The sequence below is a fragment of the Lepus europaeus genome, unplaced genomic scaffold (assembly GCF_033115175.1).
Source record: "Lepus europaeus isolate LE1 unplaced genomic scaffold, mLepTim1.pri SCAFFOLD_423, whole genome shotgun sequence".
Lineage (NCBI taxonomy): Eukaryota > Metazoa > Chordata > Mammalia > Lagomorpha > Leporidae > Lepus > Lepus europaeus.
Genome location: NW_026909299.1, coordinates 43,776 through 58,379, shown reverse-complemented (window position 1 = coordinate 58,379; position 14,604 = coordinate 43,776). Strand labels below are relative to the sequence as shown.

The 14,604-nt window shown below is 60.9% G+C and overlaps 1 protein-coding gene across 1 annotated transcript; it reads right to left on the bottom strand.

Moving 5' to 3' along the window:
• Window positions 1-2,229: 2,229 nt before the first annotated feature.
• On the bottom strand, window positions 2,230-4,232 carry LOC133755389 (C-C motif chemokine 24-like). Its single transcript, XM_062185506.1, has 3 exons — window positions 3,801-4,232; window positions 3,591-3,708; window positions 2,230-2,885 (listed from the first exon to the last, which is right to left on the bottom strand). Exons 1-3 carry the CDS (start codon window positions 3,871-3,873, stop codon window positions 2,735-2,737), a joined length of 342 nt encoding a protein of 113 aa, XP_062041490.1. The 5' UTR covers window positions 3,874-4,232; the 3' UTR covers window positions 2,230-2,734.
• Between the last annotated feature and the right edge of the window lie 10,372 nt (window positions 4,233-14,604).

Below are 14,604 nucleotides of genomic sequence, written 5' to 3'. Positions count from 1 at the left end.
GCCGATCCGAAGCCAGCAACGTCCTCTGCATCTCCCACATGGGGACGAGGGCCCATGCACCTGGGCCGTCACTGCTGCTGCTGCTTTCCCACACGCGTTAGGAAGGAGCGGGGTCAAAAGTGGAGCAGCCAGGAGTCAAACCAGCACCCGAATGAGAAGCCAGCACCTCCACCAGAGCATCACGCCCAGGGCTCTCTCACCACAGCCCCAAGTCCCAGGGCCAGTTCCAGCACCAGTGCAACCCTGCATGTTTTTTTTGACAGGTACAGTTAGACAGTGAGAGAGAGAGAGAGAGAGAGAGAGGTCTCCTTCCAATGGTTCACCCCCCAAATGGCCACCGTGGCATGTGCTGCGCTGATCCGAAGCCAGGAGCCAGGTGCTTCTCCTGGTCTCCCATGGGTGCAGGGCCCAAGCACTTGGGTCATCCTCCACTGCCTTCCCGGCGACAGCTTAGTGCTGGACTAGAAGAGAAGCAACCGGGACAGAACCGGCGCCCCAACCGGGACTAGAACCCGGAGTACTGGTGCCACAGGTGGAGGATTAGCCTAGTGAGTCGCGCCACTGTCCAAACAATTTTCTTGATAAGTGGTCTGGTCTCAGGGCTCCCGACAGCAGCACCGTGCTGACACCGGAACCAGAGGCATGGCAGGATGTCCACCCCCAGACTGGCCAGCCATGCCCGAGGCTCACGTTCTAGTGCAAAGCCAGGCGAGGACAGCCTGGACATGTGGTGGACAACTGAGGTGCCTGCTTTATCTATTTAGTGGTCCCCAGGGAAGTGAGATGGGAGGAGGCAGGTACTGCACCCGCTGGAGCAGCCACAGAAGTGTCCGCTCTGACCATCATAGGCCCAACTTCAGCTTTCTCTGTCTCCTGGCTGAGCTTGGCCAAGCCCTGGGCTAACATTTATTGAGCCTCAGTATGTGCCAGGCATTCAGCTAAGTGTTTCTCATGAACAGATTTCCTCATTCCGTCCCCAAGACCAACCTATGAGATAGGTATTTCTATCATGCCCATTTTACAGATGTGGAAATGGAGGCCAGAGAAGACAAAGAGCTTTCTTGTCACACAGTCAGAAACCCAGTATCTTAGCCACTAGGCCAAGTGCCTGCCCCTCGCCACTTTATTAAAAAAAAAAAAGACTTATTTATTTGAGAGGCAGAGTTACAGACAGAGAGAGGGAGAGACAAAGAGCGAGATCTTCTGTCCACTAATTTACTCCCCAAGTGGCCACAACAGCCAGAGATGAACTGATCTGAAGCCAGGAGCCAGGAGTTTCTTCTGGGTCTTCCACACAGGTGCAGGGGCCCAAGGACTTGGGCCATCTTCTACTGCTTTCCCAGGCCATAGCAGAGAGCTGGATCAGAAGTGGAGCAGCCGGGACTCGAACTGGTGCCCATATAGGATGCCAACACCGCAGGCCAGAGCTTTAACCTGCTATGTCACAGCACCGGCCCTTCAAATTATTTTTTAAGATTTATTTTTATTTATTTGAAAGATAGAGTTACACAGAGAGGTAGACACAGAGAGAGAGAGAGAGTAAGAGAGAGAGAGAGAGAGAGAGAGAGAGAGGTCTTCCATTCATTGGTTCACTCTGCAAATGGTGGCAATGGCCAGAGCTGATTGATCTGAAGCCAGGAGCCAGGAGCTTCTCCCAGGTCTCCCACGTGGGTGCAGGGACTCAAGCACTTGGGCCATCTTTTGCTGCTTTCCCAGGCACATTAGCAGGGAGCTGGATAGGCAGTGGAGCAGCCGGGACTGCTGCCCCTATGGGATGGCAGCACTGCGGGCTCCACCTCTTGTCACCTGTCAATGCCATGATGCCAGGAGCCTAGCTCCAGCATATGAACCTTGGGGAAGAAACCACAAGCACCCTGGGCAGCCTGGAGCACCCGCCCTTCTCGCACCCCACCCTGCCCCCAGGAGACGAGGACAGGCACGCACGCACGACCACCTTCAGAGGAGAAATCACCTTTTACTTGGATTCTGATTTGAGAACAGTGTACACTGGTAAGTCACACAGTATCTCATGCATAGGGGACAGCAAGCTGGGGTCTGTCTTCCTCCTCAGCTCCCACCCTGTGTTCCCCTCACCAAAATGTAGGCAAAGCCCAGCTTGGAAGATAGGGCAGATCTTTGTCCCCGAAGCAGCACGGAGCCGGTGCCTTCAAGGAGAATATCTTGAAGTCGACAGAGAGCAGTGAAATTGCCCAGTGGGCACGATCCTGCACATCCATTTCTTTATACAACTTGATTCATTGTAGCCCCTGGATGGTGTCTAGGGAGGGATGGGATCCAGGCAGCAGAGGGACCCTTCGCTCAAAAGTGCTCAATGTGGGACCAACCTGGGGTGTCCCCAATGTGCTGCAGGGCTGCCACTGTGACAGGTCACCATGCCCAGACACACAGCCCCACCCCGAGACCACAGGGCCCCCTGAAGCCAGCTGCAGCCTGCAGTCCAAGCAAGCTGTCTCTACAGGTACTCTAGCCTCGCGCCCGGGCTCCGATGCAAGTCAGAGGCAGGCCAGCGCCAGGTCGGACGGAGAAGGACAAAGGGCTACACTCCTTCTGGAACCTTCTCACCCAGCTCAGGCAAGGCCAGAGGGCCCAGGCTGCTGGAGGCCACTGCTTGGGCCCCAGGGAGTGATGCTAACGAGACAGGAGAAGTAGCCCTCGCCCCTCTGTCCCCAAATCAGGGCAAGAGGGCCGAACGGTGACTAGACGGTGGGCCACCTCAAGCCCGTGTTTGTCCGGGTCGTCTGCTGCCCGGGGCTCTGGCCCCCATGGAAGATTTCCTCCCCTTGGCCTCCAGGTTCCTCACATAGCTCTGCACCCACTGCTGCTTGGGGTCGCTGCAGACTTTGTAGCCCTTCTTGGTGGTGAAGCTAGGGGGAGAGAAGGACAGGGGATGCCCTTGACGGGGAGGTGGGTGCAGGAGTGCAGAGAGGCTCCACTGTGGGCCCAGGGCCCCCAGCAAGCTACCAACGTGGTGTCGCTGTCTTCTGGACAGGGAGGGGAGGGGAGTAAAATCTGCCACAGAACACAAAGCCCCCCACCCCCACCCCAGACCAGAGGCAAGGCAGGTGCGACCAGTTCACACGCCAAGCATGGCTATAGAGAATGCCAGAGCGAGGGTTGGGGGAAACGCGGAGGGCCCCTTTGAAGCCAGCCCTGGGCTGCAGGTGGTGCCAGGCTGTGGAACTTAGTCTGGGACCGGCTGGGGAAGATTGGTCCCACACTGCTCACAAAGCGAGTTCACACCCACTGCCTTGTGTGAGAGGCAGCCCCAGAGGTATCTGGAACAAGTCCCTTACCCGGGCCTCGGGTGCCGTCTCTACATGACGGGAACCACCTTGCCTACTCCGCAGCGTTGTGAGAGGATCAGCTAAGCAGCATGGGTGCCCCAGGGAGGCCTCCTGTGTTTTCTGTGCTTGGTAAATGGCTCCCCCCCAGCTTCACCAGTGAGAAAGCTGAGGCCTAGAGAGGTCACTTGACTTCCCCGGGGATGCACAGAGCTGGGTCCTGCCAGCCCTTAGCCCCCAGGAACCCTGGCGGCCCACCTTGACCTGACCTCGGGGAATTTTACTCACATCACACCTGCCCTGGGGCAGACACTCCCGCTGGACAGCTGGTAGCTCACCACGTGGCTCTCAGGGATCTTCTTAGGAATAAAGTTCATGCAGCAGGAGGAGGGGATGCCCACGGCGCCTAAGAGATGGTGAGAGAAAAGCCACGTCTCCAGACGCCCCAGCCCACCCTGCTGTCCCCGTCATGTCCCCAGGCCGGGCTGGAGGTCTCACCTGCAGGGATGAGGTGGTGGGCACCGAGAGCCAGCAGCAGGAGGCTGGCTGCGATGGTGGCAGGACCTGCCATGTCCGGGGGAGGGTGCGGAAGCTCAGGGATCCACGCCTGGGTGCAGGAGGAGAAGGCCTGGGGGTCAGAGCCCGGCTGCTTGCAGGACACCCCGTTTCCCACCTTTTATAGGAGCGCCGGCCGGACCGACCCACTGATGGGGCCCCACGCCTCTCAGCTTCCTTGAAAATCCTGAAGCTTCGTGGTCGGGAAAGAGGAAGTCGTGGCCCAGCTGAGTCAGGGGTCATTTGGGGCTTGATAACAAAGAGCTGGGCTGAGGAGGGGTGGGCCCTGCCCTGCCAAGGCCAGGGGCCAAGGCCTTGGGTGCATGGTGGGGTTCCTGCCTGTGATGCTTGTTCCCCATGGGGTCTGTTGGGCACCAAAAAGTAGGTTGTGCCCAGATCGTTAGATCCCGCAGAGACCCCCAGAGAGTCGATCACACTGAACTGCAAAAGCAAGGTTCTTTCGGTAGTACAAGCCGCGACAGGGACCCCATCCAACCAACCGGCACAGCGGAGGGAAGAGTGAGGCCCCGGTCTTTGTTTGGGAGAGTTTTTAAAGGAAAAAAGGGCTACATCAGCAGAAAAAAGAGTTACATACAGCACGGGAGCTCTGGGCACAGGGAGTTACTTTGTTCAGCAATCTCTACTGTCTGTCCTTGGTCTGCCGAGCTAGCTGTCCCTGGTGGGCTCTGATATCTCCGGAATGCCTGAATGCCTGCTTGTACAAGGACCCGGGTCTGCTATGGGAAATGGAGGCTGCTTGTTTTTTAATTGTTTTAAAATGCAGTTACTTTGGTTCTTCAGTAGAACTCTCAATTCTACACTCAGAACATCCAACATCTAGGGCTCAAACGCTGGCACCACGTCACTGGCATCATGACAATACAACAGAACATGATGTTTGCCAAGTCACCAGCAGGTACATGGCTCACATCCCCAGAGCTGAGAGGGAGGTTTCTTTCATCATTTACCCTGAAGTTCATCATCACATTGCTGCTCAGAAACCCTGGAAAACGACACAGTCGTGGGCGGATGTGGTCCCGTGCAGACGGCAAAGTGAGAGCCAACTGTGGAAGCGACAGCCTCCAAAACTGCTCCCGATCGTCAGGAGGAAATGAAGGCCTTCCAGGACATTCCAGTCCTTTGGGGTTACCGTACCGAGACCCTGACCTGGGGACTGAAAAAGCACAGGGATTGACTTCTCACTGTTTTGGAAGCCGGGGAGTCTAAGATCGAGGCCCAGCAGATGTAGGATCTGGGAAGGGCTCCCTCTCTGCTTCTAAGATGGTGCCTTCTTAAAGAAAACAAATGATAAGAAAATGAAGGCTGGTGGCCTAGTGTGGGCAACTCTGCCCCGGTGTAGGTGTTGACGTGTACACAGTTTTCTCCAATACACGGATGCTACTTTCAGAACAATACGGGGCCTCCTGAAGGTTCCTCATGAGGACCGGCCTTCTGAAGCTGTCTCCGGCTTATAGAAAGTCCCCCAGCCTGGGGCCGCTGTCCTGGGTGGGTTACGCCACCCCCTGTGATGCCAGCATCCCATAAGGGTGCCGGTCATGGTTGTAAGGGTGTTCGTGGTAGGGGGAAGACGACATAGAACCACTCACATGGCTGTCCATAGGGGAGATACAGATCTCCATGGAGGCTCCTTTAAAGAGCTGACATTCTATGAACAACTGCACAAGAGGCTACACCACCTAGGAAGACCACGGGCTTCAGCATCGGATCTGGTCCAGCCCTGCTCTGTCGTGCCTGCTTTACACGAGGCAAGCTCTGCATTCCTAAGCCATTCTTCTATAACACAGAGACAACAGCACCCACCTTGGGTGGGGTAAATAATCTAAATCGCGCAATGGCAAAGCTGGCACTCAAACAGATTAGCTTTGGGGACCATTATTCAGAAAAATGAATCTAAATGCTCCATCCTGTAGCCAAGGAAACTCTGAAAATGTAAATAAGGCTTCTTTAAGTTTTATATTTTAAGTCATTTAAAAGCCTGTTTTCCTTCACACTGTTCTCCGTGTTACACCATCCCAGTCCTCTTCAGGCTTTTCCTGTTGTTTCAGTATACGTATAGAAGCACTGATCCTTCCGTTCTCTAGTCCCACCCCCATTCCCACCCCCCTTCTTCATTTCCTCTTGGTCATGTCCATTAAAGATGTCCATTAAGAGGAGTCAACTGCTCATCTGAACCCAGGCAGGCTCAGCTCATTGTCCCAAAAGATTGCCAAGCTCTGCCATGGTTTGAACAGATTTTGGCTCCCTCACTCATGTGTACGTCCACTCACACACATATGTACATGTATGTTCAAAAACAAAAATGTAGGCATAAAGCTGTCCCTGTAGAGGAATGGAGCATTTGCAAACTGAGCTCTGGCGGTGCTGCCCACCAGCAGCCTGCTGCTCTGTTTGTCTTCTGAAGGTGAAGCACTCAGAGCACACAAGGAGAGATAGAAACAATGTTGCTGGAGACGCTGCACAAACAAGCCAGGCTCCCTCTCCCATAGAACAGCAGGTTACAGCCTCAGACTCACTCAGCTCCTGTCTTCCTCCTGAGGGAGGATTCCTGGGGAAGGGAATGGACCCATTGTCGCTCCTCCAGGCTCCTGAGTTCTTGCAACGCAGGCTGTGAAACGTGTTTATGACATCTTCATCATTACAGTGGTGTGGTCCTCACGCTTGCTCTCTCCATGCCCTTCTCTCCCCTTCCCTCCATTTCTCCTCGCTGCAAGTATGTCTTTCAAACAGATTCATTACATTTTTTAGCTTTTGTTAATATTTAATTATTTATTCATTATTAAAGATTTTATTTATTTGAGAGGTAGCGTTACAGACAGTGACAGGGAAAGACAGACAGAGAGGCCTTCCATCTGCTGGTTGACCCCCCAGATGGCCGCAACGGCCAGAGCCGCGCCGATCAGGAGCCAGGCGCCAGGCCGGATGGGGGAGGAGCAGCCAGGACTCCAGGCAGAGGCTCCGCCCACTCCGCCATGGCCTGACTTCTTTCCAGGTCCTTCCACTGTCCCATGGACTTCAACCAAGAAAGCCACCCTAACGGGTCAGGCCCACACGGCGGTTGGCAGGAAGGGAACCGGGCAGGCACCCGGCAGAGCAGGTGAGGCTGCCACTCGGACGCCCCCACCCACGTGCCTGGCCTGAGTCCCGGCTGCTCGGCTCCGATCCAGCTGCCTGCTAATGCACCTGGGATGCTCCCGGGCATGGTCATGCAGGAGACTCCGACGAGCCCCCGGCTCCAGCCTGGCCCAGCCCCACACACATCCGGGGAGGGAAGCAGTGGACAGAAGATCCGTTGCTCTGCTTCTGTGCCGCGGCGTCAGCGGCAGGTAGAGCAGGGAGATGCTACGGGGCCAACAAGCAGGGATCCTTAGGGGGACCGGCAGGGTACAGGGAGCCCCCCAGAGCAGTGCAGGGCGCAGGGAGCCCGAGGGGGGCCGGCAGGGTGCAGGGAGCCCCCCAGAGCAGTGCAGGGAGCCTGAGGGGGGCTGGCAGGGTGCAGGGAGCCCCCCAGAGCAGTGCAGGGCCCAGCGCCGCACACAGTTCAGGAGCAACAAAGCTCTTCCTCAAGGCTGCCCTGTAGAAGCAAAGACAGCCTGCAAACCAGGCCTCCTGGGAGTAGACCAAGCCCTCTGGGATGTAGACCAGCCTTCCCAGGTGTAGACCAGACATCCTGCATGTAAACCAGGCCTCCTAGGTGTAGACCAGACCTCCCGGGTGTAGACCAAGCCCTCCGTGATGTAGACCTGCCCTCCCGGGGTCTAGCCCATGCCTCCCAGGGTGTAGACTTGTAGACCAGGCCTCCCGGGGTGTAGATCAAGCCCTCCCGGATGTAGACCAGGCCTCCCAGGTGTAGGCCAGGCCTCCCGGGTGTTGACTTGTAGACCAGGCCTCCTGGGGTCTAGCCCATGCCTCCCAGGGTGTAGACCTGTAGACCAGCCCCCCGGGGTCTAGACCAGGCCACCGCAGTGTCTGAACTCACATCTGAGCCACTCGCAGTTCCTGCTGGTGCAGCTGAGAAGAAAAGGGAACCCGTTCCAGATGAGGAGCTCCTGGGCCAGAGCCGCCGCTCACACACTGCGCCCCTGCAGGCCAGAGGAGAGCAGAGGACAGCACGCCCACCACGTGGCAGAGCCGTGCCTCACACACTGCACCCCTGCAGGCCAGAGGAGAGCAGAGGACAGCACGCCCACTGCGTGGCAGAGCCGCCGCTCACACACTGCGCCCCTGCAGGCCAAGGAGAGCAGAGGACAGCACGCCCACCGCGTGGCAGAGCCGTGCCTCACATGCCTGCCCCATGTGGCAGCTTCCTGGGCCACCACAGCGGCTCCAGTCACCGCTCACCGAGCCTCCTGCCATTGCATGGCACCCTCCGCAGCAGGGGCTGTGGCTCGGCCCAGGCCACGGGATGCCTGGCACCCTCCCTCGTGTAGCTGACCCCTGGCAGGGATGGGGAGACGTCACATTCCGTCAGTCTCCTAGCAGGCCTGACTAGTGTGAGGTCACCAACACGGGGTCCCTGGGATGTCCTCCAAGACACTGTCCCTTTAAGCGTGGTGCCGGCAGGAGTGAGCACAGGCCCTGGGCAGGACAAGGGGAACTGCTGGCCTCCAGGGAGCACCCGGCTCCAGTTCTCTCATGCTGGGGACAGCCCAGGTGTCCTACCCCAGGGCTCAGGGGCTCCCACTCGACACGTGCCGGCACTGGCACTCACAGCTGCACCCCCAGAGCCTCTGAGGGAGCAAGGAGGGCCGCCGGGCTGAAGCCCTGGAGGCCCTGGGCACGCACAGGGGACGCCGCAGACGGCAGCGCTGGAGGCCCTGGGAACGCACAGGGGACGCCGCACACGGCAGCGCTGGAGGCCCTGGGCACTCACAGGGGACGCCACACACGGCAGTGCTGGAGGCCCTGGGCACTCACAGGGGACGCCACACACGGCAGTGCTGGAGGCCCTGGGCACGCACAGGGGACGCCGCAGACGGCAGCGCTGGAGGCCCTGGGCACGCACAGGGGACGTCATACATGCTAGTGCTGTAGGCAGACCCTGGGCACGCACAGGGGACACCGCACACGGCAGCGCTGGAGGCCCTGGGCACGCACAGGGGACGCCGCACACGGCAGCGCTGGAGGCCCTGGGCACGCACAGGGGACGTCATACATGCTAGTGCTGTAGGCAGACCCTGGGCACGCACAGGGGACACCGCACATAGCAGGTCACCCCAGGCTCAGCAGCCATCCTGCCTTCAACCTCTGCCATTCACCGCTCGGTGCGGCGAAGTACAACAGCCGGGGACACGGACAGAAGGAGACGGCAGCTTTATTTCACTCACCACCCCTGACACGAGGCACGTAAGGTCGACGCAGGGCTGGGCAGTGACCAGGCCCCGAGAGTCTCAGGCGGCCCTGCGCGGCCCAAAAGTCAGCCTTGACAGTGGGGCTCCATTATGGATCCCCAACACCCACGTGGGAGACCTGGACTGAGCCCCTGGGCCCTGGCTTCGGCCTGGCCCAGCCCTGGCTGCGGCAGGCATTTTGGGAGTGGGCTAAGTAGATAGGAATGTGTGGCCTTTCAAATAAGGTAACTGCGTAAATACAAATGTAGCAAAAGAAACTAAGCCAGTGGTGGGCAGGGCCAAGGAAGGGTGTGACAAGCACAGCCCCACAGTGCAGCTGCCCCAGCCACACAGTGGGGCTGGAACCTCTCAGTGCCCTAACACAGGCAGGCACATGGCCCAGGGCAGGCGCAGCTGCACAAGGTCCCTGTGCAGCGGGGGCCTGAGCAGTGTGAGACCAGGGGACAGAGGTGCGGGCAGGACGCCGACAGTACCTGATGAGGCAGGTGTGCAGAGGGGAGGGGTACAGGTGCACAGCTGGGGGTGCACAGGAGGGGACATTTCTGAGAGGGGGTGACAGGAAGGGTCAGGGCTGAGCTTGGGGTACACACGAGGGCACAGGGCTGAGCTGGGGGTGCACACGAGGGGACATGGCTGGGGAGGAAAGAGCTGAGAGGGACAGGGCTGAGGGGACAGGGCTGAGAGGGGATATAGTGGGGACAGGGCTGAGCTGAGGGTGCAAAGGAGGGCACAGGGCTGAGCTGGGGGTGCACAAGAGGGGTCAGTGCTGAGCTGGGGGTGCACAGGAGGGCACAGGGCTGAGCTGGGGGTGCACAGGAAGGCACAGGGCTGAGCTGGGGGTGCACAGGAGGGCACAGGGCTGAGCTGGGGGTGCACAGAGGGGACAGGGCTGAGCTGGGGGTGCACAGGAGGACACAGGGCTGAGCTGGGGGTGCACAGGAAGGCACAGGGCTGAGCTGGGGGTGCACAGAGGGGACAGGGCTGAGCTGGGGGTGCACACGAGGGCACAGGGCTGAGCTGGCGGTGCACAGAAAGGCACAGGGCTGAGCAGGGGGTGCACAGAGGGGACAGGGCTGAGCTGGGGGTTCACACGAGGGCACAGGGCTGAGCTGGGGGTGCACAGAGGGCACAGGGCTGAGCTGGGGGTGCACACGAGGGCACAGGGCTGAGCGGAGGTGCACACAAGGGGACAGGGCTGAGCTTGTGGTGCACAGGAGGGCAAAGGGCTGGGGGCAGCCCCATCCTGGGGGTGCACAGCAGGGTCAGGCTGTGTGTGGCAGACAGTGGGGCTCGGTGGCCTTAGCCCAAGCTGGACGCTGAAAACTGAGACTTCACAGATCCCACATAAGCCTGAGAGGCCACCTCCCTAGGGAAAAAGGATCTTTCACATGTCTCATGTGGGGGGCGCTCATCTACCCTCCCCCACGTGTCCACAATGGCACGAGCTGGGCTGGGGACTCGTGCGGCCCAGGGTCTGCACAGGAAGGATCTGGCATCGGGAGGCAGAGGCAGGAGGAGCCCAGGTCCCCTGATGTGGGACACGCGTGCCCTAACCAGCACCCCACCCACAGGCCAGCGCCCGCCCCAGGAAAGCTCTTTGCAGCCGGTAGCTCCCGAGGTCTGTGCTGGCGAGCCTGGCAGGGCAAGGCCCCACCCCTGAGCAGCAGCCAGCCCAGAGGGAACACCCGGAAAAATCGCAGGGCCCAGGGGTGGGCACGGGGCTCAGCCGCCCAACAGCTACCCAGGGGGACACCACAGACACGCAACCCACAGAAGGCAGCTCCAGTATGTCTCCCCAGACGCCTGGCTGGCGGGGGTGACCCAAACACACACACTGCTCCTAAAATAGCAGCAGCAGCAAAGAAACTTCTGGAGCAAGGATAACCCCTCAAGGCCAAGAATGGAAAGCCCGCAGCTCCCAGGTCTCGCAAGCTAAGAGGCTCATGGGTGAGTGACAGCGGATGGCAGGTCAAGGTCAAGCTGTGACGGGCAGCAAGGCCACGGAGGTCACTGTGGAAGCTGCAGGCAGAGGAGCTGCCCCAATATATCTCAAGTCTAAGTGAGCGCTCCTGGGGCCGGCGCCACGTGCCATAGCGTGTAAAGCCGCCTACAGTCCCGGCATCCCATCCAGTTGCCAGCTCGAGTCCTGGGCGCTCCACCTACGATCAGGCTCCTGGCTACAGCCTGGCAAAGCAGCAGAAGATGGCCCAAGTCCTTGGGCCCCTGTACCCATGCGGGAGACCCAGAGGAAGCCCCCAGCCCCTGGCTTCAGATCAGCCCAGCTCCAACCATCGCGGCCATCTGGGGAGTGAACCAGGAGTCTCTCCAGTGCCAGAAGACTTCCTGCAGACAGCGGGAGAGGGCGTCACAGATGAGTGCAGGGGGCAGTGGTGAGCTCGGGGCTCGGGGGCCGTGGTGTCGTGAGAGCACAGTGCAGCGGACAGAGGTGCCCTGAGAGCACAGTGCTGGGGCCGTGGTGACCTGGGGGCCGTGGTGTCCTGAGAGCACAGTGCGGCCCCCAGCTCACCATGACCCCCGCACTGTGCTCCATCACGGCCCCCCAGCTCACCACGGCCCCCAGCACGGTGCTTTCAGGACACCACAGCCCCCAGCTCACCACGGCCCCCGCACTGTGCTCCATCACGGCCCCCAGCTCACCCCGGCCCCCGCACTGTGCTCCACCACAGCCCCCAGCTCACCACGGCCCCCAGCACTGTGCTCCACCTCGGCCGTGTGCTCACCTCGGCCGTGGTGAGCTGGGGGCTGTGGTGTCCTGAGAGTGCAGTGCTGGCGGCCGTGGTGAGCTGGGGGCCGTGGTGGAGCACAGTGCGGGGGCCGTGGTGAGCTGGGGGCCGTGGTGGAGCACAGTGCGTGGGCCGTGGTGTGCTCAGGGCTGTGGTGTCCTGCGAGCGCAGTGCAGGTGACAACTCACTACGGCCACCGAGCTCACTGCCACCCTCTGCCCTGAGCTCCCGGGGGCCAGCCCCCCAGGCAGGAGGTAGAACACCTCTGGAGAACCCGCCTAGCCCTAAGAGAAGCCCAGACAGGGACTGTGGGGCCTTCCTTAAGGCCTGGGCAGACGATCCACCAAAGGCGAGATCCACACGCACCTCCCGGGCAGCCAGCTCAGAGCGGGGTGGAAGGCGATGTTTGCTGAGTCACAGCAGGGCCCGAGGCGGGGGCTCAAGTCCTCATGTCCCTGCCCCCACCCCAGACCAGGTGGAGCTCCCAGCTCCCAGCTGTTGTGGGGGTTTGGGAAGGAGCCAGTGAACGGAGCTATCTCTTTTACTCTTTCCAATATTAAAAATAAAACTAAAAACCAAAACTAACCCCCTGCGATCACACACACACACAGACACTGCGCGTGGCGTCAGGGTTCCACGTTGCACCTGCTGGGGTCGCTCTCAGGAAACTGGCCGCCCCCACCCCCACCCCCCAGGAAACCAGGGGCTCGGCCCTGCACCTGCTCCCGACTCTTCTCAGGGTGGCGTCTGCAGTCCCCGTCATGGGGTCGCCGACCACCACATCCGCCTCTGCCCCTTCTCACCGGGACGGGGTTGTGACACAGCGGGCTCACTGGGACCAGGGCATCCCGGCCCTCATCTGAGAACCTGGGCCCCACTCCCCTCCTCGCCTTCCATGGTTTGGGGCCCCCTCCCATCCCAGCCCTCCAGCACTGTGCCCCACTACCCTCAGTGCCCTATAGGGCCAGACCCTCCTCCACTCCTCATCCTCCTGGGCCTAGCCCTGCTCCCCTTTTTGCCCTCCAGGGCTGGGCCCTGCTCTTCTCAGAGCCCTCCAGAGCTGGAAGCCGATCTCCTCCCCACCCTCCAGGGCCTGGGCCCCACTCCCTCCTAGCCTTCCAGGGCCTGGGCCGCCTCCCATCGCAGCCCTCCAGTGCCAGGCCCCACTGCCCTCAACGCCCTATAGGGCCAGACCATGCTCCACACCTTGACCTCCAGGGTTGGTCCCCACTCCAATCCTCACTCTCCCGGGCCTGGTCCCCACACCAATCCTCGTCCTCCAGGGCCTGGGCCCCAGTCCCCATGCTGCCCTCCAGGGCCATACCTCACACAACACACTGCCCTCCTGGGCTGGGCCCCAATACCCTCAAAGCTCTGCAAGGCTGGACACTGCTCCCTTCCACGCCGTCCAGGGCCTGGGCCCCACTCCCTCCTCTGCCTCCAGGGCCTGGGCCCACTCCCTGCTCGCCCTCCAGGACATGGGCCCCACTCCAATCCTCCCCCTCCAGGGTCAGGTCCTGCTCCCGACCTTGCAATCTAAGGTCAGGCCCCGCTCCCTTCCTCACCCTTCAGGGCCTGGGCTCTGCTCCCCACACTGCTCTCCAGGGCCGGACCCCTAACCCCTCCGCACCCTCCAGGGCCTTGGCCCCATTCCCCTCCTAGCCCCCAGGGCCAGTGCTTGCTCTCCTCCTCACCCTCCAAGCTCAGGTTCTGCTCCCCTCCTTGCCCTCCCAGGTCCGGTTCTACTCAACTCCTTACCCTCCAGGGCCTGGCCCCACTCCCCATGCTGCCCTCCAGGACTACCCTCAACGCCCTCTAGGGCTGGCCCCTGCTCCACTCCTTGTCCTCCTGTGTGGGGCCCTGCTCCCCTCCTCGCCCTCCAGGGCCTGGGCCAGATTCCCCTCCTCACTCCCCAGGCCAGGGCCTGCTCTCTTCCCACTGCTGGGCGGACCACACACCCCTCCTTGCCCTCCAGGGTTGGACCTTGCTCCCCTCAGGCAGGGCTCTGGCCTATTCCAGGGCGTGGCCTGGCTCCCCTCCTCACCCTCCAGGGACTAGGCCCACTCCCCTCCTCTCCCTCTTGGTCCTGGACCCCACTCCAAGCCTTGCCCTCTATGGCCAAGCCCTGCACCCCTCCTCACCCTCCAGGGCTTGGGCCCAGCTCTTCACGCTGCCCTCCAGGGCCAGACCCACTCCCCAAGCTGCATGCATGGCCAGGACCCACTACCTTTAACACCCTCCAGGGCTGGACCCTGCTCCTCTCCTCGTCACCGAGGGCCAGGGCCCACTCCCATCCTCGCCCTCCAGGTCCTGGCCTCTACTCCTATCGCTGCCCTCAACGCCCTATAGGGCTGGAACCTGCTCTACTCCTCGAGCTCCAGGGACTGGATTTGCTCTCTACACTGACCTGCAGGGTTGGTCCCCACTCCCCTCAACACCCTCAGGGCCTGACCCCGCTCCACTCCTCAGTCTCCAGGGCCGGATCCCACTCCCCTCCTCGCCCCCCCAGAGCCAGGGCCTGCCCTCCTCCTCGCCCTCCAGGGCCTGAGCCCCGTTTGCCACGCTGCCATCCAGGGTCGGGCTCCACTCCCCTCCTCACGCTCAAGGGCCAGACCCCACTCCCCTCCTCGCCCC